Source organism: Chlamydotis macqueenii, chromosome 1 (genome assembly GCF_036417535.1).
Source record: "Chlamydotis macqueenii isolate bChlMac1 chromosome 1, bChlMac1.mat, whole genome shotgun sequence".
In the NCBI taxonomy this organism is placed as follows: Eukaryota; Metazoa; Chordata; class Aves; order Otidiformes; family Otididae; genus Chlamydotis; species Chlamydotis macqueenii.
The window spans coordinates 43,874,068-43,898,745 of record NC_141556.1 but is presented as its reverse complement, the minus strand read 5'-3'; the positions used below and the strand labels follow the sequence as shown (position 1 = coordinate 43,898,745).

General features: G+C 39.2%; 1 protein-coding gene across 1 annotated transcript in view; it reads right to left on the bottom strand.

The window, feature by feature from the left end:
* Positions 1–24,678, bottom strand: part of ACSS3 (acyl-CoA synthetase short chain family member 3) — an 89,538-nt gene that overhangs the window by 28,816 nt on the left and 36,044 nt on the right. Inside the window, exons 8-9 of the mRNA XM_086740054.1 lie at positions 21,918–22,069; positions 13,907–14,010 (exon numbers count right to left, since the gene is read on the bottom strand). Of these exons, the coding sequence (XP_086596180.1) occupies positions 13,907–14,010; positions 21,918–22,069 (256 nt within the window). The remainder of the gene's footprint in view (positions 1–13,906; positions 14,011–21,917; positions 22,070–24,678) is intronic.

Genomic DNA, 24,678 nt, shown 5'->3' with positions numbered 1-24,678 from the left:
TATGCACAATTAAGTTAGATTAAAGATAATCTGTCATCCTAAACTGTGAAAGACTTCACTGGCTAGTAGTGAAACTCCAAAAACTCTTTCATGCATCGTTTGGTATTTCTTTTACCCCTTATTTCTGAGGAGTATGACAGATGCCGCAGAAAAAAATCTGAACAGTGATGGTAATTGTAATTTATTTTTTCTTCCATCTGAGTGCATTCTTAACTTATTCTGCTTGTGAATTAAGCACACGCAGCATCAACACAATAAACACCAGGTGCATACAGAATTCCAAAATAAGATAAGGGAATTGGAGTCCATCTTAGCGAAAACCACAAGAAGTATCAAATTTTTGGTGAGGCATGCAAGTTGAGTGATCTGTAATCAAGATTTTGATATTTTTTTTTACAAGGACTTTTTCAACTCCTTACAAACTTAAGCAAAGCTAGGGTAAAGAATATGCAGTACAACAACTGGAAAGAATTTTAGATAGGACTTTCTTGCTCAAATATTATTTAAAGAGACTAACACATCTAAAGCATGACCTTGTCCATCAGGTTGCTTACAATTTAGATTACATTAATTTCCCAGAAGATCAGAACAATTTGTTACCTTGAGGTAGGATGGCTGCAAAACATGATCGTCCATCCCACCAGTACTCTGCAAAACAGAGTGTAAAACCTCTAGAACTGTAAGCCTCACGGAAAAACAACAGTGCTTTTCACCTGCTCTTCACATACAAGTGAAATTAAATTTGACCATTCTCTCTTGTGTACAGAGCCTTAAAACACCTCTACTTAACTGCTTAACCTTCTCTACTTAGAAACTGTAATGTAAAAAGTTAACTCAGAAAACATGAGAAAGAGATATAAATAGGAACCAAACCAATCCATTTTTTAAAGGGTGACTAAGGAAATCAGAAAAAGCCGTTAATTAAACAAACTCTCCAGTATAGATGTATTTGTACCAGCACATTGCACAAAAATTTGCTTTTTTTTCTGGTTATGACTACTTGCTGTTTAGTATTCACTTCCACTTCTCTATATTCTGTATGGTACAGCAGTGCTCAGACAGCAGGGCCATACGCTATAGACACCATGGAAAGTGGTTACTGTCTGAAAGACAGCACAGGCAACAGCTAAAAGGGAAAACGATGTGACAGCCATATTCATTTTCATGATCCATTATTTGAAAAAAGATTTTTTTAATTAAAATGCACAACTGGACACTACACAGTTGACTTGAGCCAATTTAAATGCACATCAGTGAAGAAAACCATAAAAAAGTCTGTGGCCTCACTCTCCTTCTACACCTCGGCTGTACATTCCTGTCTTCTTTTTTCCCCCTTTTTCACATCGAATTGTATTGAACTGATTCTGATTTAAAGAGCAAACTATTATTTTTTCTTTCAGCCAGGTTAGTTTTTGCCTCAATCAATGCTCTGATTCTGCTCGCCATGCGAGTAGAGGTATAAAGGCAGTGCCAGAGATGACGCAGGGTTGCTCCACTCTTTCACTGTGGTTTGCACTTACGTAAGCTTAGACTCAAATCACACACCCAGTTACACACCGTCAGTGCCAAGCTATTTATCTCAGTATGTTTCATTTAAAACAGGAGTAGTATGACAAGTACTTCCTCCCTCATAATCAATTTGTCCATTTAGTCTAATTCACGGTTTAGAATATCTCTTTACACTTTAAATGTCAAATGCAACAGAGGTACACATTTAAGTGCCTTAATAAGCCAGGCCATTTTTCTGAAAAAGAGCTTTAGAGGCAAGTATCCTTCTGAAAGCTCATTTATGTAGGTTTAACTTTATATCAGATCCTAACCTGCAGCGGTATCGATGAATGCCTCCCATCTCAGAAGTGACACTATTTCCAGTCTTTAAAAGAAAATACTGCATCATATTCAGTGTTGCACTAATTAAAAGCATATTCATATTTAAATAAATGGACAAGCATTCCCGTATTATTATGCGCACAAACAGCACCAAGAATGAGCTTCAAGCTTGTTTGCACAATCTAGGAATTACGATGTTAGTATTAACTTGACTGTGGGCCAATATTACTACGTGTACAACAACAGCTGCATACAGCTAGGCAGAAGCAGAGTGTTTCCTTCTTTTCTTGTGAATGTACAGAAGCACAGGGGGAAAAAAAAAAAAAATCACAAAATAAGCTAAAGTTATGTGAAAATCTGAAGCCTTTTTATCAAAATAAAATTCATTTTATTTATAAAGTAATATATTTTCTGAAGTACCTGAGTTTCCTTCCTTATTCTTAGAATCTTATGTCAGAAGAGAAACCAGCAATTATTTCAGTATTTCCTAAATGCTTCAAAGCACTTGTAGTCATAATGCATCTATTACCATGAATACATATTACACTTGTGAAGGCCGAATGCTTCTTACCTAACAGTTCTATTGCTATATTCAATCCACTCATTTAAAAACAAAATCAACACCCACAACTACTATAATTTCCCCAAGGCTCCCCTTCACAATCCTATCCAAACACGGAACGTATTTACAAACTGCGCTGTTTGTGGTATCATACATACATACAAGGTCACTGAAGATTCCAAAGCACATCCAAATAAAATCAGCAGAATAAATATACAAAATGTAACTGTAAAGAAGCTCTAATTAGCTTAGTTGGAGGTTGGTGGGCCATGACAAATATTAAAACCAAAGAAGGAAGTTCAGTTATCATGAACTGGCAAGCTATTCGTAAAGCACCAGAAGTTTATGTATTCATTTTGTAAGCACACCAGGCTCTTTTGCATCAAAATGGTAATTTATAGTGTACATCTTATAAAGTTGCCTATAGCAAAATGACAGCTAAGATAATCAGAGAGAATAGAAAGCTTTTTGGTTATATTTTGAAGATGTCAGATGGCATGTTTAAAGATGCATTAAGTCAGGCAATGCATTGAATTACAATATATATTCAGACTAAAAATGAAAGTCCAATTTTTATTTTCCTCCTACTGTAACATCACAACTGATACATGATGAAATACTAAGAGATAAATGGATATTATAAAAAGTAATTACACATCTCAGAGCTAACAATTTGGTGTTTAATAATTTTGGGAATCTTAATATATTGTATGCATAGTAATACTGTCAAGATGGAAAAGACGGACAAAGTTACTACTGTGCAATTCAAATATTTTTTTTTCTATATCAGGGTCTAACATCTTAGAAACTCCTGTTCTCTTTCCACCCTTACTGGGCAGCCTTAAATCCTCCAAAGGATCATTCCTTCCACGCACTAGATCCATGCAGCTTACTACTACCTTTCCCATTCTTAAATCATCAGGAAAATCATCTACTTTACACTAACGAGGACTTTATTCTCTGAGCAACAAAAAAAAAAAGCAGTTGCCATGCAACAGGAATGAGATCAGCAACCGGTAACATCTTCGCACACGTACAAACTGGAGGTGCTGTCACAGTTACAGCTTGTCTCCTTCAGGCAGATGAGACTGCACTCTTCTTATTTAACATCCCCATTCCTAATGATGCCCCCTCTTCTTCTGCTTCATTTGCCTACTCAGTGCACACTAAACATCATTTATGGCTGAGCTCGGTAACTTAAGACTGCTTTACAGTTCTTTTATTTTCCATCATCTAAACCACATCAATTAAATTTTAAAAAGCAGAAAAACATCTATAATACTTACTTCATTCATATTAATGCATGTCCCCAGCTGCATGTGGAAAGACAATCAGAAAAGAGTAAGATTAATAAGCACTGAGAAACTGAAGTCAAATGGGAACAGAAAAGCTTAATATATATTTTCTACTAATTCTAAGTTAGAAAACGTTAGCACAAAGGAGACAGAGTGGCAGTGGCACAGCTGATACTGAATTTGGATCAACACAGATGAGGTGCTGACCAGTAGGAAGAAAAAAAGAGAACAGCCAGGAAGAAAAGAGAAACCTCCTAGCAATTTAAAGTACAGAGGTGTATGCTTTTTTTTCACTAGAAGGACCTAGTGTGCTTACTGACTTAACCATGCCTAAACTGTAATCAATTCCATAAATGTGGCTGACCCAGGACAAAAATTCATACAATTCTGTTCTTTTTCCTTCCTCTGACGCTAATGGTAAAGGCCACAGTACACAATGAGACAGCCACAATGAGCCTACTGAAAGGTCAGGCTCTGCCTTAGCAATGCCCATGGTCCTTAAACAAATTTCCTCCTCTCTCTCCTCCAATAAGGACAACCAAAAACCTGTTTGAACTGGGTGTCCTAACATGACATTGAAGAAATGATAAGCTACTGCAACTAATGACACACAGCTCACATCTGCACAAGTCTGATTGCTAAGCAACAAAGGCTGAAACAATCTTCATGTTCACACTCTTAAAGGACAGAAGGCAAGCCCCCAGACAGAAACATGATAAATGACCATTTTCTCTCCTTCCTCTACATGACTACCTGTTATAAGTTCAGTTATCCAGAAAATTATGCTCAGAGGACTCTATAATTCACGGCTGCAAAGCCACAGAAGTTTCTGGAGAGTAATTCCCACGTCTGAAAAGCTGTTCTGCAGAATAACAGCTTCCACTAAAAAAATATGATCCTAGTCTTGAGAGGATAAACATGTCTTTAAAAAGCATGAACTGCATCTACACTGAGGCACCACCTGACAACCTAAACTAGTAGTCCGGACTTTGAAAGAAATCTGTATCATCTCTTTCATCTTAGCTCCAGATTCTTGGGCTCCATAACTTTAGAACTTCATTTCTGGCACACAAAAAAAATTTCCAAGAATTGACTCTTTTGCTGAAAATTAAACAGCCACTCTCTGTTTAATTTGCCTTTCCTGCTGCCTCTCAGTATGAAAATTTCAGCACTTTAAGGAATGCACTGGACTGGAATGCATCATATTAAGGAATGCACAGTTTTGAATTGGGCAAAGCAGAAGAACAAAATCTGGAATCCAATTGTCAAATACGGAAAGATTAGCTAATAGAATTCAGTTGCAAAATCCATCTTCCCAGATATTCATGAGAAGAAGATTTTGCCCAATGTTGCCAAGACAACACAATGGAAACTGAAGACTGGGGACCACGTCATGCTGCTTGGAGACCACATTAATAATCTCGTCCCCGTACAAGATTGTGGTAGGAAGTAGTTAATTGAAATACATTACAGTGAGTACACTTAACTATGATTCATATTTTTAGACTTAATTCAATCATACAGATGTTTTATTTGTACAGTCCTAACGAAAGATCTGTATAACCATTACTCCTATGTGGAAGTACATAGTAATAGTATGTCCTAATAAAAATATTACCGACATAGCAGTTACATGTTTTAGAGGTAAGACACAAAGAAGGAACACAAACATTTTAAAAAGTGATAGAGTATATCAATTGAGTTACATAACTTGTGGAATTTCTACCGGTAAATTTTATCACACTATGTCTCAGAGTATCCAAGATCTCATTATAATGTGCACGTACTGTAACCTTCTTTTTCAGCAGCCATAATGTAGCAAGCACTACGTGATTTTTGTCCTAATGTCTGCTGCAGACACCCATTCCTTACTGCATAAGGCAGTTTATTTCCATGAAAAGAAAAAACGTGCACAATCTTCTCATAGTTGTGCCTGCTAGTCAGCTGACACTCAGGACATAGCTGCTATCTCCAATTTGAACCTCCTCCACTTGCATGCTCAGTAACTTTGATTCCCACAGTACACAACCAAAAAATCTGTATGAAAACATGTGTCTTGACGGAGATGTTATGCATGTCAAATTTTATCACTAAATTTTCAGTTTCAGTTCTGTTTCATCTGCAATTGTCCTATACATCCTCAAAGACAGAATCTCAGAATGTTTCTATTTAGAAATAACATGAGAAAAAAACTCTTTACATCTTACACTTATGAAGAAATGGAAATACGACTTCTAAACTTTCTTTTAGTGTCAAAAATGGTCTGGTAGAGTTTAATTTTTTTTTTTTTTTTTACTACAAAATACTGAAATGCTAACATGAGAGCAGTTGAGGATGTTTAACAAAAGCTTTCAGAGCCTTCTTGCTTCCACAGCTTATCACACCCTCATGGCCATGACTCTTTTTTTCTTCTAGAACTGAAAGCTAGCTCCAAAACCAAGGTAATCCAAACTCACACTTCTTTGTGTATTGAAGCATCTCCCAAAGATGTGACACAGCAGGTGCAACCCAAACACTGTTCACGCTATTTCAAATAGATTTGGCAAGGTGCCCTGTAATGTACTTACCTGGAATACTGAAACAGAGCTACTGTAACGTTTCCTTAAAACATAACTACACACAGACACAGAACAAAGTCCAAAACGTGCATTCCTGTTCCCTTTCAGACACAGTATCACAAAACATATGTAAATAAGACAAGAAGATTTATCTTGGAGCAAGAAAAGCTGTTTTCTAAACCGAATTTGCAATGGCTTCCTGGATAGCTTGCGGCAAGATACTTGTCTTTCTCAATTTAACGTCTGCAAGACTAGAATAACTTTACTTACTTCACAGGGGTGTTAAAAGAATTAATTTGCTTGTGTTTGCACAATCACTTTGAAGATGAAAATTGCTATTTAAATGCAGTGTCATTTTGTTAAAATAAGCAAAAACTAAACACCTGCACAAATTCAAAACAAGATAATCCTCTCTCCATGTACGGATGAGCACAAGACCTGAAAGTAGCATTCTTTCATCCACTGCCATGTCTCCACAGAAAACAGCAACTGCTTATCAGTCCTTACTGCCTCAAATCCTACTTGCTGCTCACTGATGCTGTGACTTACGTTACTTGTAAAACAAATACTAACATTTAAATAAGAGTTATTGATGAAGGTGTATTGAAACAAATCAAAGTTTTAACCAATCAGGCTTTCCAGGTGTAGCTGCTTTGAAGTCCCTTAGTGAAAGCTTTCTTCTGTTTCAAGGTACTCTTTCAACTCACAATGATTTCATATTCTCCATACATCTTCCAAAGACAAAATGAAAGAAAACTCTATCTACATTTCTCTGTCCATACTCATTCATTTCTAGTTTCACTATAAGGCAAAGGAGCTAAGAGCTTTGAAGATACCTTACTAAACCTGAAGAAGTAAGTGGTTTACACTTCCTTCTTATTTTATAATACTTTTGCTTGTCAATCATTTGTTTCCCTTCACTCAAACTCATTTTCATCTCCAAATAATGACTCAGTCACTTCTCGTCTCTAGAAAGTAGATCTCTTCCCTCTGTTTCTCAGTCATAAACATGTGAATAGAAATTACCCCATCATACAAGAAACACTAATTACCCAGATACTGGATTGCCTCCCTCCTCCATCTTCTGCTCCGAGCCTCCGCTGGAAGAGCCAACAAATAAGACGTAACTGTGTAAGACCTACAGTATTCACGTAAAATTAAGATGCTGACATTTCTCACAGTTTTGCAATACTCTTGCTTTGGAAGAATGCAGGGAAATATCAAATTGGGGAATAAGTAACAATTTGCTAGATTATCAAAGGTCAAAGGCATTTTCATATTTAGAAGTAAGTCAGAAGCTTTTGATCTCAGGCATAAAAAAGAGCAATTTAAAACAGCAATTAAATTACAAAAAAAAAAGGTAATCACAAACTTTTATAGTTTTGTTATTTTAAATTGAATTTTGTTATTTAAAAAAAATCAATTTTAAAAACTTATTAGTTCTGCATAAACCAGCTAATTGTCTCAACCTCTTCTTGCTAGAAGTGATTAGGGTTTTTTATTCTGTGCTTTTAGCTGTGATATTTTATTTCAGAGATAGTTTGGAAAATTGTTATTTCTAAATTTTTGGGTCCTCTGTTCTGTCATCAGTCACTAACCTTGAATATTTCTAATACGAAATGAAACAGCTAGTTACCGACTCTGTAAAATATTTCACATTCAGCACCTTACAGCTTTAACCTGGTGTACTGAAACGCAGTATTACTGGACTGAAAGGGATATTCCAGTACAGAAATCCACTTTCAACAATATTTCGTTGAATGTGACAGACAGTTGAATGTGACGTAACTGCCTGTTTTTTCCCACTGTTAACAGGATATATTTGTATCCTGCTAAAAAAGAGGTGACTGAATAGCAGAAGGGAAGGCTGCTTTTGTCTGGTGCCCTGGCTAATGCACTGCAGCACAAGCAAAGTCTTTCAGAGGAGGAGGACCCACTTCTTCCCCCTGAGCGTTTGGGCATGTTAATCTCAAGGGAAGTTCAGGAATGCAAGAGTGTGGGAAGAAGCATTTCTATTTCATGTCACTTACCAGACCTGACCATTCTCTATTTTTAAAATTATACAAATCTAGTTTATTAGCCTGTATTCTATTAAGCACTTTTTCCTATGCCTGGGAGGCAAGGAGAGGACATTGCATTTACATGAGAGTGGTTCTGCCTTGTCAGAGGTCAGGTCAGGAGCCAGTCGAGAACTTATGAGTGAAGACCAGCAGGCAGACCAACATTCATGTTTGTTGTAGTATTTGCTGGAGACCTCCTGATCAGAATGAGGCCTGTAGATGAGGCCTTCTTCAGACAAATGGAAGAAGTCTCACATTCACAGGCCCTTGTCCTGATGGAGGACTTTAATCACTCTGGTATCTTCTGGAAGGACAACACAGCAGGGGACAAGCAATCCAGACTTACGCAGTGCATTGGTGACAACTTCCTGACAAAGGTGATCAAGGAGCCAATAAGAAAAGGTGCTCTGCTGGATCTCATACTTAAAAATAAGGAAAAAACGGTCAGAAGCAGCCTTAGCTGCAGTGACCATGAGACAGGGGAGTTAAAGAATTACAAAAAGAAGAAGCAAGGCAAAAGCAAGTCTGCTTAGAAGAATCCTATGTGATATAGAGAGAAGAGGGTTCCAGGAGAGCTGGCTGATATTCAAGGCTCACTTCCTCCAAGCTCAAGAGAAATTAATCTTGACAAATAGGAAATCAAAGGCAGGAGGCCAGAACGGATGAGTGACGAGCTCATGACTGAATTCAGACATAGAAATGAAGTGTACAAGAGGTGGAAGTAGGGGCAGATGACCCAGAAGGAATATAAAGATGCTATCCAGTTCTGCAGGGAAGCGGTTAGGAAAGCCAAGGCTCATCTGAAGTGGCATCGGTCAAAGGACATGAAGGGCAACAAGGAAGGATTCTACAAGTACATTAACAGCAAAACAAAGAGTAGGGAAAACACAAGCCCACTGCTGAACAGGACAGGGGATCTAGTGGCAAAGGTCACAGAAAAGGCTGAGGTGACTTCTTCATCTCAGTCTTTACTGGTAAGATTGTCTTTCAATATTCCCCTGAGACCAGAGGAAGTGTGAAGCAAGGAAGACTTACCCTTGGTGGAAGAGGATCAGGTTAGGGAGTACTTCAACAAACTGGACATATTTAAGTACATGGGGCCTCATGAATTGCACCCATGAGTGCTGAGGGATCTGTCTGATGTCATTGCAATGCCAATTACCTTACAAGGTTCATGGCGACTCAGGGAGAGGTTCTTGAAGACTGGAAGAGCGCAAATGTCAGTAATCTCTTCAAGAAAGGCAAGAAGGTAGATCTAGGGAACTAGAGGCTAGTGAGCCTCACCTCAGTCTCAGGGAAGGTGATGAAGCAGCTAATGCTGGAAAGCATTTCCAAACACACAGAGGACAAGAAGGTGATCAGGGGTAGCCAGTATGGATTTATGAAGGGGAAATGATGCGTAATCAACCTGATTGCTTTCTACGATGAGGTGACTAGCTCTGTGGATGAGGGGCGAGCAGTGGATGTTGTTTACTTCTACCTTAGTGTTCTGGTTTTGTTAGTGAGGGGGGGCCTAAGGTGGTATCTTCTGTAGGAAACTGCTAGAAGTTGCTCCCCTTTGTTCAGTGGACTCGGCCGGGCCTAGGGCGGACCCGCTGCTGGCCAAGGCCGAGCCAATTGGTAGCAGAATGTCCCGTGATAACGCCTCTGCGATAACGTATTTAAGTAGGGGAAAACAGGAAAAAGAGAGGAGAAGATGTGAAGCAGCTGAGCGGGGGCCAGAGAGGGGGAGGCGCGAGCCTCATGGGCCTTGCAGGCCTCACCCTCTGGCCTCCCGCCGGGCAGCCGACTGGGCCCAACTCGGCCCGGCCCGGCTGCAAGAAGTGGAGAGGAGATGAGAAGTGAATAAGATGTAAAAAGGATCCTGAGAGGCGTCTGCCAGCCTGTTGTGAGGAACGGCTGCAGATGCCAAGGTCAGTTCAGAAGGAGGGGGAGGAGTAATATGGCTCCTGGCCAAGATTCCTCTGCAACTCGTGGTGAAGACCATGGTGGAGCGGGTTGTCCCCCTGCAGCCCATGGAGGTCCACGGAGGGGCAGAGATCCACCTGCAGCTCGTGGAGGACCCCACGCCAGAGCAGGTGGAGGCCTGAAGGAGGCTGTGGCCCGTGGAGGGCCCGCTGGGGCAGCTGTTCTAGAGGGACTGCACCCCGTGGAAGAGATGACCCACGCCGGAGCAGTTTCACGGAGGACTGTGGCCCGTGGGAGGGACCCCACGCTGGAGCAGAGGAGGAATGCGAGGAGTTCTTCCCCTGACGATGATACAGTGAATGCGGTGGCGTAAAACAACGCGTGATGAACTGACCGCGACCCCCATTCCCTTTTCCCCCCCCGTGCCGCTCGGGAGGGGAAGGTAGTAGAGATAATGTTAAGCCCGGGAAGAGGGAGGGGTGGGGGGAGGTTATCTTGTTCCCTGTCTCATTCTCCTGTTAATTTTAGAAAATAAATGAATAGTTTTCCCCAAGTCGAGTCTGTTTTGCCCGTGACGGTAACTTTAAGGATTTCTCCCCGTCCTTATCTCAAACCTTGAGCCGTTTTTCTTATATCATCTCCCCCTGTTCTCTCGGAGGGTGGGGGGAGCGGGAGAGAGACTGCGTAGTCTGGTCCTGATCAGGGCTGAACTACGACACTTAGTAAGACTTTTGACACTGCCTCCTATAACTTCTGATAGATAAGTTGACAAAGTATGAGTTAGACAAGTGGATAGTGAGAACTGTCTGAACAGTCAGGCCATGAGGGTTGTGAAGGGTGGCACAAAGTCCACTGGAGGCAAATCACTAGTGGTGTACCCCAGGGGCTGATAGTGAGGCTGACATTATCCAATTTCTTCATGAATTACCTGGACAATGGGAAACAGTGTGTCCTCAATAAGATATAAAACTAGGAGAAGCAGCTGATACATCAGAGGCATCTCAACAGGCTGGAGAAATAGGTCAACAGGAACCTCATGAATTTCAACAAAGGGAAGTGCAAAGTCCAGCATCTGGGGATGAATAACCCCAGCCACCACTGCACACTGGGGACCAGCCAGCTGCAAAGAGAAGGATCTTCAGAGAATGACCTTAGGATCCTGATGGACAGCAAGATGACCATGAGGGTAGCAATGCATCCTCACAGCAAAGACGATCAACAGTATCCTGGGTGGCAAATGGAAAAATGTTGTCAGCAGGTGGAGACAGATGATCCTCCCTCCCTACTCAGCACTGGTGGGGCCACATCTGGATGGGCCAGTTCTGGGTTCCCCAATACAAGAGATGGAGCTACTGGAGAGAATCCAGTGAACATCCAGGAAAAGGGACATCTTTCATATGGGGAGAGGCTGAGAGAGCTAGGCCTGTTCAGCTTGGAGAAGGCTCAGGGGAGATATTATCAATGTGTATAAATAACGGATGGGAGGGAATGAAGAGGCAGACAGACTTCTCAGTGGTGCCCACTAACAGGACAAGAGACAATAGGCACAAACTGAAACACAGGAAATTCCAGCTGAGCACAAGAAAAAACATTTTTACTGTCAGGGCAGTCAAACACTGGCACAGGCTGTCTAGAGAGTTTGTGGAATCCCCATCCATAGAGATACTCAAATCTGCCCAACCCTGCTTGAGCACAGGGGCTGAATTAGATGACCTCAAGAGGTCCTAATCAACCCTGATGATTCTGTGATCCTTCCTTCCTTCTTTCTCCTTATCCCTTGAAATTCAGTTCTCTGATAGCAACTCTGACTTAGTAATTTCTTTTCCTTCAGACTGAATGCCTTGCTTACATTCAACAGCAGGCATTTCTAGAGAAATCATGTGGAAATAAAAATGGGTCTTCATTCTAATCAAATTATTAAACGCTTTCAAACACTGTATTTGAAATCGCCTTAGCTCATTAAGTCCTGCTACAATTGAATTTAAGAGAATGCTGTGACTATAAAAATCAAGAAACATACAGTACTCTAAGCTGAGCTCATGGTCTTCTTTGAAAAGCCTCTCAAACACAATCTTACCTCTACACACTGGGAGTACAACCACATCCACATGCTTAAGATCTCTCATTCATAGCCAAGATACATCTGAATGAATACAGTAACATTAAATCTTTGCACTAAATATCCATCAAAGCTATAGGCAACTATATATATATGTGTTCAGACACAGATAAAAACACATGCAAAATTACATACAGTAATATTGCTTGCTGCCAGTTCAGTCGGTAGTCAAAGACATTATTTGAATCTTTTAATCTTTTTCAGTTAATTGCTCATTCTGCATCACTGAGGCCTGCTCTTGCCTATAGACATTAGGATCATAAAGAAGTGAGAAAATATAGGTCTTGTCCCTCATAATTATCAATTAATTAGCAGATTAAATTGAGACTAAATAAAAAATGACACTAGTATCTTCCAGTACTTTCTCAGTATTTATGTAAGATTGTGGGTTTTTTAAATAAAAATGATGCATTTTAAACCTCCTCAACTGATTTCATTACATAACATATATTAAAGATGAACTAAAGAGTTTTCCACTTTTTATTAAAGTATCATATACCTGCTAGCTGAACCACATAAAGGAATCAAAACATTTTTCTCCATATAGAGAGAAAGCAGAGAAAATTTACATCTCAAAACAATGATGCACATAAAACAGAAGAGGTATTTTTGGAAGGCAGCAAGAGAGGGAGGGAACTTTTCTAATACACTTCTGATCTTGCAATAGTGAAATTTAAAAATATATTAATCCACAGTTACAAGGAGATAGGTTTGATCAAGCCTCAGGCCAGAATTCAACTGAGATTTTTGACGGTTACACATAGTAACACATAGTACTCTGATTCCTCCACTGCAGTCTAAGTATCCAATCCTCCTCCAGATAGGACGCGTGGGAACGGTTCAAAGCTACGCCAGGGGAGGTTTAGACTGCACATTAGGAAGCATTTCTTTACCGAGAAGGTGGTCAAACACTGGAACAGGCTTCCTACAGAGGTGGTCGATGCCCCAAGCCTGTCAGGGTTTAAGAAGCATTTGGACAACTGTTGCTCAGCCTTGAAGTGGTCAGGCAGTTGGACTAGATGATCACTGTAGGTCCCTTCCAACTGAAATATTCTACTCTATTCTATTCTAAATGGGAGACATTCCAAAATAACCAATAGAAGTGTGATGAGATCCATACAGAAAAATATTAAAGACCAAGGAGTCTACTGCGTGCTGCAGATTGTTTGCTTTTAATTAGATAAAATAGACATGCATAAAACATAAATTAAACCTAAAAACTCCCCTAAATGCCAAATTTTCTGACACAAAATAGTCATGCATGCAAACAATATAAAAATACACCTGGAAAAAATACTGATGCGAACATTTTTTTTTTTAAACACAAGTATCAGAAAAGATCTTTTTTTCTACATAAAGCTTTTTAAAATGCGGTGTTTTAAATATATCCTGAAGTCACTTTCCAGACAACTTCCAAAAAATATTCTTCCTGCTTGAGTATTTTTTTTTTCATATTTGGTCCTGCCTATTTAAATGTTCACAGAAAGAGAAATCAGTTCTAGCACAAGACTCAGGAAACAAGTCTGAAAATATCTCCTCACCATATTTTACAAATTATATTTTAAAACACTCACCAGTTTGCCACCAGTGGTCCAAGACAGGTACCTTGAAGATCTTTTTTGACCATTCTAGTGTGTCCACATCACAGTGCTCACCAGCTACAAATAACGTTCTGAACCTTTAAATAAAAATAGAAAAGTACACGTCTTGATCTGGATAGGGAAAGGAAAGCAAGAGAACAAATTCAATAAATATCTCTGGTCGGTGTCCCACATAAAGAGAAAAGGGGAGGGAGGACTCTTACTCTTTGTACACTCCTCCCTACTAAGTAACAAACAGAATCATAGTAATATGAGCAACCTGATCTAGTCAAAGATGTCCCTGCTCCTTGCAGGGAGGGGGTGGACTAGATGATCTTTAAAGGTGCCTCCCAACCCTAACTATTCCATGATTCTATGATTCCGTGAACATTAATTTATGCTACGTAACACATCATGTTAAAAAAAAAGGCTTTATTTTCTGAATGCAAAGACCTTGGAAGACCAGAGGCAAGAAACAGCCATTGGAAGCATTAAATAATTAAATGCTCTGTACACAGGAACTAGGTAGATATCCATTAGGCAAAATATAAGAATGAAATACCAAAAAAAGGCTCAGAAAGAGATATCAGAAAAACTAGTAAAGAAATAAACAAAAATAAAAGGAAATACCTGTAGCACAACTCTTAGTATTAAGTTGTTAATAATGTTCCATTTAAACAGATTTTAGTATTTTTTGAACTGTTGAGTCATCTTTTTATAGGCCTTTGGAAATGAGTTTTGGGGGAAACAATGGAACATAAAGCCATTTTTCTGTGGAGAGGCAGGCTATATATGCAGAAATTAAAAAAAAAAATAAATTATCCTACTAGATAATGCCAACCAGAATAACATTCAGCACCCTTGGGTCCCTGATCGCAATACTAGACTTCAGCTCATTTGACTGGACAACTCATCTGGCAGCCAACTTCGGCAGTCCTGAATGATGTGATCTGCATGTTTGTACCATTAAATTAGGTAGTGCTGTATAACTGGGTATTAAGCCCACACACAGCCATCAACTTCAGAGTCTTTTATCAGAAGTTTAGTCACACTAGTCCTTCATTAAGAACTGCAAATTCACTTCACAACATGTTTAAAATGATAAGGGCCTCTATGTCAATGGTAGCTTTCTTAACTCAAAAGCTAGACATTACTGTACATTACCAGATGCTGCAAAGGTTTTCATCTTTCTAACACTTGCACCTTATTCATGTCATAGCAAATTTTTTGCACTTATTTCCTAACAAGTAATTTAAATCTTGTTAAATTGCATATGGTGCAGCCTCACCTTGAATACTGTGGGGCAATTCTAGGCCTCACAATTTAAGAAGGATGTGAAGGTCCTTGAATGCATCCAGAGGAGGGCAACAAGGCTGGTGGAAGGGCTGAAAGGCATGTCCTGTGAGTAGTGGCTAAGGACTGTGGGCTTGTCTAGTTTGGAGAAAAGGAGGCTGAGGGGCGACCTCATTGCTCCCTCCACTTCCTGAGGAGGGGAAGTGGAGAGAGAGGTGCTGATCTCTTCTCTCTGGTATCCAGGGATAGGATGCATGGGAATGGTTCAAAGCTGCACCACAGGAGGTTTAGACTGGACATTAGGAAGCATTTCTTTACCAAGAGGCTGGTCAAACACTGGAACTGGCTTCCTCGAGAGGTGGTCGATGTCCCAAGCCTGTCACTGTTTAAGAGGCGTTTGGACAACGTCCTTAACAACATGCTGTAACCGTTGGTCAGCCCTGAAGTGGCCAGGCAGTTGGACTAAATGATTATTGTAGGTGCCTTCCAACTGAAATATTCTATTCTATTCTAAAGTCACAGATACTTAGGACACTGGCCAGACACCATCATCTAACAGGATACTAAAGAGAAGAATAATTTATGATCTTGCCCCCATACCTCCAACAAAGAACTAAGCAATTCTCTTCAGGTAGAAACACAGAACTTTTAATTCAAGATAAAAATGAATGGTCAACTACACTCAGATGAACTTCGTCATTAGTACATGCCTAGTTTTATAGTCTGTGTTGTGACAACATGGTATTTATCTTACTTGGCTCTTATTATCCAAAAAATATGTCTATGCTAAACTACTTCTCTAGGCATCTTGTACAGTCTACAAAGAATAAGAGGCAACTTCACCTAAGAGACTCAAAAGGGTAAGGTTTATTTTTCACAAAACAAAACCAAAATGAAATAAAATCCAAGGCCCTACAGCAACACTAATTAACACATGACTAAGCTACAGTATATAGACTTAAGTCACTGTTTAAAAAAATAGCAACAGACACAGCTATTAAGTTATTGCTTTGTAACTTGGAAAGGATGTTCCTGCATCTCAGAAGAAGGAAATCAGGAATATTTGAAAGTTTTGGACATTGTTATTTTCCTGCACAGTTGAATATGTTACTATTTAAGCAAGTTTTTGAAACAGAGATCATCTATTTGGGAAATAAAATCTAAACCAGAGGGAAATTTCAGACATAACATTTCTGGTTTTGTTTTACAGATAAATCACAACGGCAAACTGCACCTCCTTCCCTGGAAGACTGGTGTGGCAATCTGAAACACTTCAGCCACATCAGTGGCTGTTTGCAACCACCAGGTGCAATCCTGTCTCAACAAATAATGTGAATTCTGAATGCAGAGCTGCCACGCACACACCCTATCACTACAGACCAAAGAACTTGCTTCCCTCCTGTATATCCACACAGAGTGAGCTTGTGCCTTTCCTCTCCCAAATCCTCCCTGCTCAGCATATGACCAACAAAGATAGCACTCTCATTTTACCCAGAGATGGAATTCAAAAACTCAAAGAGTTGAGGGAAGAGAGGGAAGATAAGAGGCAAACATATCTTCAGACTCTGCATCAGAAGAACCCTGTTTACAAGCAAATAACCTCTTTCTTGCTTCAAGTTAAGGTGTACAGGTACACTCGCAGTGCAAGTGACTAAACATTTCATGAACAGCCTGTCATCCAAGAGAAACTGCTGAGACACTCTACCAAGTGAAAAATATTAACATGTTGAATTTGAACATGAAGATGAAAGAATTCAATTTCCTTAATTTCAGAACAGCGTTTCAGCCAACTCTCCTTTATGACACCCCAGGATGGCTTGGAGTGGCTTCTTTCTTTGAATAAAAGGCAAAGGGTCAAATGTATAAGCAGCTTTCACATCAAATAATTGCAGTTTTCTGTACTCAAAAAAATAAAACATTAGAAGATAATGATTATAATGAGTGTGACTCCACTCAATATCTTGCACCTGAACGCTTTTATTGTAAAGCACAAGCCATTGTTGATAATTACAGTTATAGCAAACTGGAAGTTTTATCACAGATCAAAGTTTATGATAGAAGTGAACAAAATACTGTGTAAGTAAAACCCACAAATACGTATTTTATGAGAAGTTTTTTAAGACTCATGTTTACATGCAGGGCATTCCTGTAAAGCACTGCTCGATTTACATTATATGGAATGTTCTGTAATTAGGCATGTTAAATGCAACATTTGAGCTATGATGTTAAAATTCAATTTATGAATTCACAAACTTTATAAATTGCTGAAAAATTATGTTAAGTGTCCTTGTTTTAAAAATAGGGCTATTAAAACAACAAGACAAAAAAATTAAGACGCCATATTAAACCCTGAGCCAAAAGCAGAATTCCTCTCTTCTGAATTGTCAGCTTTAATAATCAGATTTAATAATCTGCAGGTTCAAGAGCAACCTTATGTTGTGAGAAGGAGAGAGACTAGCTCTTTTGCAAATTTACAGAAAAAAAAACATCAAAAAGAATACCAGAGCAAAGTGCCACAAGCCTAACAAAGCATAAGAACTACAGAATTATTTTCTCCTATCAAACAGTACCGCAAGAGAGAGATGGCAATGGTTATAAAACGTCCCACTCTGAAGAATTTTTTAATAGTCCACTTAAAACTTCAAAGCATGTCACTGCACCTCTTACTGCAATCATCTATCACTGCAATGCAGTTAAGGGGGAAGAAAAATCTTAAGACCTTTCTGTTAAATAAATATGTCCTAAGCTGTTGTTCTGAAAATCCACATTCCTAACATAAAATTCAGTGCAATCAAGAGTCCAGCAGAGTGGACTTGAAGTATCACCTGATACAGGTGACAGATCAAGGACCCTAATGGCCCTGACACGATCTAAATTGTTCAATACAGCATGTGCATTTTGGTGTCACTCCAAGCACAAAAGAAATCACATATCGAAACCACTTCCCAAAGCAGGGGTCTTCACATAGATAATAATCCGAGCTGCACTTTTACAAATTAAAAGATCACAGAAGTGTTTTTAATTCTGGAATGCATATATAATTATTTTTTTTTCTGGTGAAGAAAAACTCTACTTACATCATGTCAAATAAGCTTTTTTTTTTTCCTGAAAAGACAGCAAGGAAGGAAGGTTCATTTGCACTTCTTAATATAAACTGGAAAAAAATAACTCTTACTAATTCTTAACTCACCTGGAGACTGCAGACACTTTAACATGTAAAATAAATCAATAATATTTTCAGGTCTTCTGATTTTTGTCCATTGATGTGTGTGTTCATTTTCCTCTTTGAACAGATTTTATCTTGGTCATGAGAATCCAAGCACTGGAGGTTTGGGTGACAGAGTCAAGCGAGACACAAAACACAACTGGAGCTTCTCACAGCATGGGAGAAGAGGAGCTCCACAAAGGCTCTTCATGAACACAGCTCAGGACTCTAACATGAATGGCCATACATGATCTACAGCAGCACAGAGCAGGAGGTAGCAGGCAGAACTGCATAATGTACTTCAATTGTCCTAAATTCTAGGTCCTAATCACACATCCTCCAGCAGTATGTGCAAGACGGGAATTACATGAGAAAGTGCTTCATTCTAACAGTTTTGAATTTGCTACTTTAATTTCACATCCTCTTGTTCCTAGGTTATGAGATAGAAAATGGGAGTTCCTAATCTACTTTATATTCATTATTTCTGCACAGTTTTTACGTGGTCTCATATGTCTTTCTAAAGCAAGTGCACTAATATCTTGTATCAGATGAACAAGCCAGAACCTCTAGATTCTCTTGATATAAAACGGCAGAACATTTGCAACTGACCTAAAGTCAAGAAAGCCAAGTAGACTACGTGACACAAAGTGCAAACTATTACTTGTATGTTAATCTAATCTGCTGAATTGTTGTCCCATTTCAAGCAAAACTGTCAGCTGTCAATCATTTGGAAATCAGATCTAACCAGTTCGTAACAATTAAGTCAATTAAAACATGAAGTGTGATCCAAATATGGGAAGAGTTAATGGCTCAGTGACAGAGTTACCTGGTGAAGATGAGAACAGATTCCAAAAGTTGAACAGAATATGCTCAGGTACATGAGGGTCAGAGAATTCGGATGTTACTTGGTTTTCAAACACAACAGTCAGCAATATGATCAGCCAGCCTGCTTAGGACCACTATCTGTTATCAAAAGCCAGGTCTCTAGATCCTCTAGCAATATATGGTTGAACATGGCTTTTATCCCGCAGTATTACAAATTAAACATGTCTTTTACTGTTAAGCATGGGCTGTGTTTGAGACGTAGGTGACGATTTGTGTCAAAGGCAAACAAATTTCAAGATTTGACTCGAACAGCCAAGAAGGAATTTGAGGCATGCACACTAGAACCTTTGTAAACCTCACATATAATTCTGTGCAGAGGCCACTGACTACCATCAGTTCTTAACAGAAATGTATTTAACTTATGTCACTTCAAAATAACGGAAGTCTGCTTACAATTCAATTTACTCCTGTAAATAAAGTACTCCCTTGTATACGGAAAGCTGGCATTGCCTACCACCTCATTAGTCATTTTCTTTTTTAACATGATTCTTAAAAAAATGACACTGATCTTTGTGAGTTTTTAATAGAAGTTTTCAGGAATGAAATGTACCACATGGAAACCCTCTTTCAGGACTGCATTCCTGGACACGTGTTTTGGAGTCTCTAGAGTAAGCAAGGACATATCTTAACCCAGGTACCAGATAATTTCAAAATTCTGCACCATGTAACAGAGAAGAAAGCATCATAGATCAAGTAAATTAACTAAAAGTAAGATTGTTTTCAAACTGAAATAGATAGAATTCACTTGACCTTGGATGGAAAAGTGCATCCAAATAATACCCAAAAGCAAGAATTTTCCTAGAATGGAAATTTGAATGACCTCTTGGACTCCATTTCTTAACAACTACACCTTAACCCATAAAATGAATATACACTATAACTAGCTGGATGTTAATATTGAAATCACCATAGACAGACTAATTTAAGCACCCTTCCAAATTCAGTAATGTACACCACAGTATCATATATAGCCAAGTAGTTAGAGGGTTATGACTAGACCCAACAGCAAGATAATCCTAGGCTAACATGAAAAGAGAGACATGCCGAAGACTGTAAAACTTACTGCGCTATACTGGTGGTTGGAGGAGAGTCCCTGGACTTAAGTCAGTACTATACAAAATCCAAGAGAATACTAGATATTAAATGCTGCGCTAGAAGGTTTAGTAAAGAGAAGTCACGTACCAGGGAATTACATGGCCCAAAGCTGAGTGAATTATGAGACAACTAAATTTGCACACAAATGCAGAAGCTCATGTACTGTATAGGAATGACGAAATACCTCTTTACATCTGGGGCAACTCATATGAGCAAGGAGACTTGTCTGGAATTCTCATTTGGCCAGAAAACGTGACAACTTACAGAGCAGGTTAGCAGATTTTCCATTAAATGAATACCCTAAAGACACTCTAAGTCATTTTAGTAATTGCCTAAAAAATGCTGAGGAACAGCAATTAAATTTTCTAGCATCTGAATCACTTTCTTGTCAATAAACATCATAGAAGGATAGTGCTTTAGGGTCTCAAATGAGCTTGTTTCCTATTTCAAGGAGGGGTAAGGATTGATTATAGCACTCAAAACAGATGGAAGAAAGTAATGATGAACTTGTAATGAATACCTCGGGAATAAATTCAGTTTACTAATAAACAAAACTTTCCTGAGCAATTAAGAACATGGAGGTCTAATGAAGGCTTTGCATCTACCTTTCTCTTTGGTCAAGTGTGATAAAAGACATCTTATGACTGAATATCGCCTATACAGTCTGAACACAGTCCTTGTTCGATGCTGAGCAAATTATTCAATTTCAAGATTCGATGTGGACGAAACCCACATACTTTTCATTTTTAGACTGTTTGCCATAAGATACAGAAACTTGGTCTGCAGAAGTACTAAACACTCACAGATGCAAGTCATTTTATTAACATAATGCTAATAATGCATTTTAACCATATAATGCTATGAACTCTGAAATAGTGGTAGTTCAGTGGCTCAGACTGGATAGTCAAAACTAATAGAAGACTTTGACCTTAATCTCTCTGTGCCTCAGCATCCCATCTGCAAAATACAGATAATACCACTCTCTCATCTCACAGGGGATTTGTGAGGATGAACTCAGTCATTATTTTGAAGCATGCTGCTAGTATAGCGATAAACATCTTTAAAAGAGTATGAGATAGCAAATACCTCAGTCTTTAGAGCACATAACCATTAGCAGTAACTAAGTTATGGGGAGATAAACAAAACATTGACTAGCTGCCGACTAAATGAACACTGAAGATCCTGTGCACTCAGTGAAATGAGAGGTCATGTGGGAAAATAGTACAGGATCATGTAATCCAAGACTGTATTACAGGGTATAAGCAGAGCAGAGTAAAATTAAGGTTGAGTGAGTAATGCTAACTCAGTAAGAGCTCTTAACCTTAGAGTCGTAATCTTTTTAACAGCTTTCATCTCCTCCAAACTATCAATACAAATTCACAAGCAAATACACGTACACCTAAATTGTCAAGAATACACTTGAATTGCGTGCTATACAGAGGTGGGCAAAGCCCCAGACACTCTGCTATTCTTAGTTCATCCAGTCTGTTTCTGTAAGAAACTGCTTCCAGTGTATCCTTAGTTCACCTTTTCAGACAGTACTGCTTTCCCAAGGCTGCCTCAGGGTCCTGCTGACGGATTGCTCTAATTGCAGTTGGTGAAGTAAAGAAGGCAGCTACTTCATGCTCTGCTAGCACACGGAAATAGGCACCAGCATCTGGCGTTCCCACAGGCTTCCCCTATGGAGAGAATAATTTAAAATGTCACAAGATAAAAATACTTCGTAATTCCTTGACAGTTCAAGGCTTGAACACATAACAGTAACGGCAGCACAGCAACAGAAGTAATTTCAAGTACAACTTTAAAGAAGGCTTTGTTAAAAACAATAACGCTGTGAGCGTATTCACTTGTAGAACTAAATTTGCAAGATTTGGGCACAATCTCTGGCATGAACACCGCACATAGTAGCTGCTACTTAGAAAAACAGAACAAATGGACAGACAAACGGAAAGACAGCCACAAAGAGCTGTTATTACACTGGCAGCAGAGGGAATGATGTCTGCATCTACCCCTATGGTGAAGCAGCCTGTAAAACACCTGGAATCCCACTGAACTAGGAGTCTCTGTACACAGTGGCCTAGGGATGTAATACCAAGTTTTTCTTACCTAATAATTTCCTCCCAATTCTGGAAAAATTCCCACTTAGCTGCTTACTATTGGCTACTTGGCACCTTTGTGCTGCTACCACACATGAAGACTGGAGAGCAGCCAAAGACCTCTTCTCTGTTTTCCTGTGCTACCAGACTGTGGTCTGGTTTGTAGTTGGGTTTTTTTTTTAAACTAGACATTGTCTTGAGCTAGGGGGTCATAGTCAGAAGAAGAATAAACAGAAGTAATCAGATGTGACAAATTGTCCAATGTTAAGTAATAATAACCAAAAATAATCAAAAATACTTTTCTGTGGTGCTGCAAATACGAAAAGCAATTGGCATAGGATCATATAATCACAGTCTTACTGTATTTAATTACCGCACTGCATTAACTGCTCCATACATATTCTGAAATTACAAAAAGATTATGTTAAAGTAGAACAAGCTTTAGCTCTACAGGTACTGCCATAACCTTTTCACTACAAAGGCAACACTTGAAAGATGAACTTTGACAGAGCATGCAACTTAGGACAGACATACACTTTTCATACTGCAAACACGGCTTTGTCAATGCTTTAAGCAAGAAGCCACAAACACAAAGAAAGTTTCACTACTGAAATGTCACCACCTTTACAGCAGGTCACCAGTCACAAGACAAATTCAGACCTTCACCATCCTTGTGTAAATGCAAATTTGGAATAGATTAATAGATCCAGTGGAAAAAAAAACCAGCATACAAAACTTTTAATGAATACTTTTCACTCTACCAAGATGCAAAAGGAACACAGGCATTTGAATACCTTGAAGAATTTACTAAATCCTCTATTTTTATTCTAGTAATGAGGAACTAGTAACACAGTAAATGTCTTTATGAAAACACATGCCAATCAAGTTAGTTGCCCCCAACACAAAAAGTAGCACACTGGCTGTGATGCAGGCTCACAGGAATTCATCATTTTCCCTCTTTCCCACCTGCCCTCCACACTGCAACGTTCCCCACGCTCGCTCTGCATCCAGATGTGCCTGAACGCTGGCAAGAGCTCCGATGAACCATTTGGCAGATTTAAAGAATACAGAATGCCTGAGGTCAGATACGTACCCTTGGCTTTGCAGCCCCTCCCCAGCTTGTGAGAGGAGTGCTGCACCACAGGATCACCATAAAAGGAAAAAAAAACCAAAACCAAGACAAAACAGAATATAATCAAAAAGCTTTTTATTTTAAAGGATGGAGAGGTGGTGAGAAGCAAATGGAGAGAAAATAAACAAAGGAAACACTCCCCAGTCAAAGTAGTAGCAATGCCAAAACCTCTCTTTTTGGTAATATCCTATCCTAAATTACCAAAAAGCAATGCAAAAGAATGCTGTCTGCTTGTCGAAAAAGTGAGTTATGTCCTTTTTTCTGTCATATAATGCACAGTTCCCAAAGAAAAATCTTTCACCAGACTATCTTTAAGCTTCCTCCTTGCACACTTCTTCATTGCTTTAACATATCCAAGTATTCATCAATATTTGTTCATGAACCTATTTAATCAAGTTCATGTCATCACTCTATAACGTTCACTATGCCTTCAGATCTGCAATCATCTGGTTAGGAATTCAAGCCCACATCACTAACACTTAAACAAATGGTTTCAGACTGTGAAAAATTCTCTATGTCCATAAACTTCTCATTAATTAATTACATCACCGAACTAGCACCATTTGTAATCATCTCAGACACCAACAAACCTAATTTTGGAGCAATCTGAAATTGATTAGTCTGCCAGTAATACTGTAGGCTGATATTTTTAACCAAATGGAAATGTCCAGAGCCTACAAAAAGGCTGTACTGGCCCTGAGCACATCCACTCCCTCCTAGGGGCTTGCCTGCCACTGCTCAAGGCCAGGTTTGCCATGATGCAGCTGTGAACCTTGGATCAGACCACTGGGAAAACACTAGAGTTGTGAGAAGAGTGGAAAAGAGCCTCCCCTTGCTTAGGAGATGATTTACGCTCAGGCCCTCACCCTCAGTCCCTGACCAAGCTACAATGCAACTATGCCTGTGCCTACGATCTCCAGCAAGCTCCAACCTGAAAGCATCTTCAATACAAGCAGTTAAACCTTCAGGAGTGCATGGGTAGGCGTGCGGGGCTTTGACAGGTTGATATTTATGTGTCACAGGTAAGCTACAGCAGCTTTGGTTTGGAGAAGTACCATCC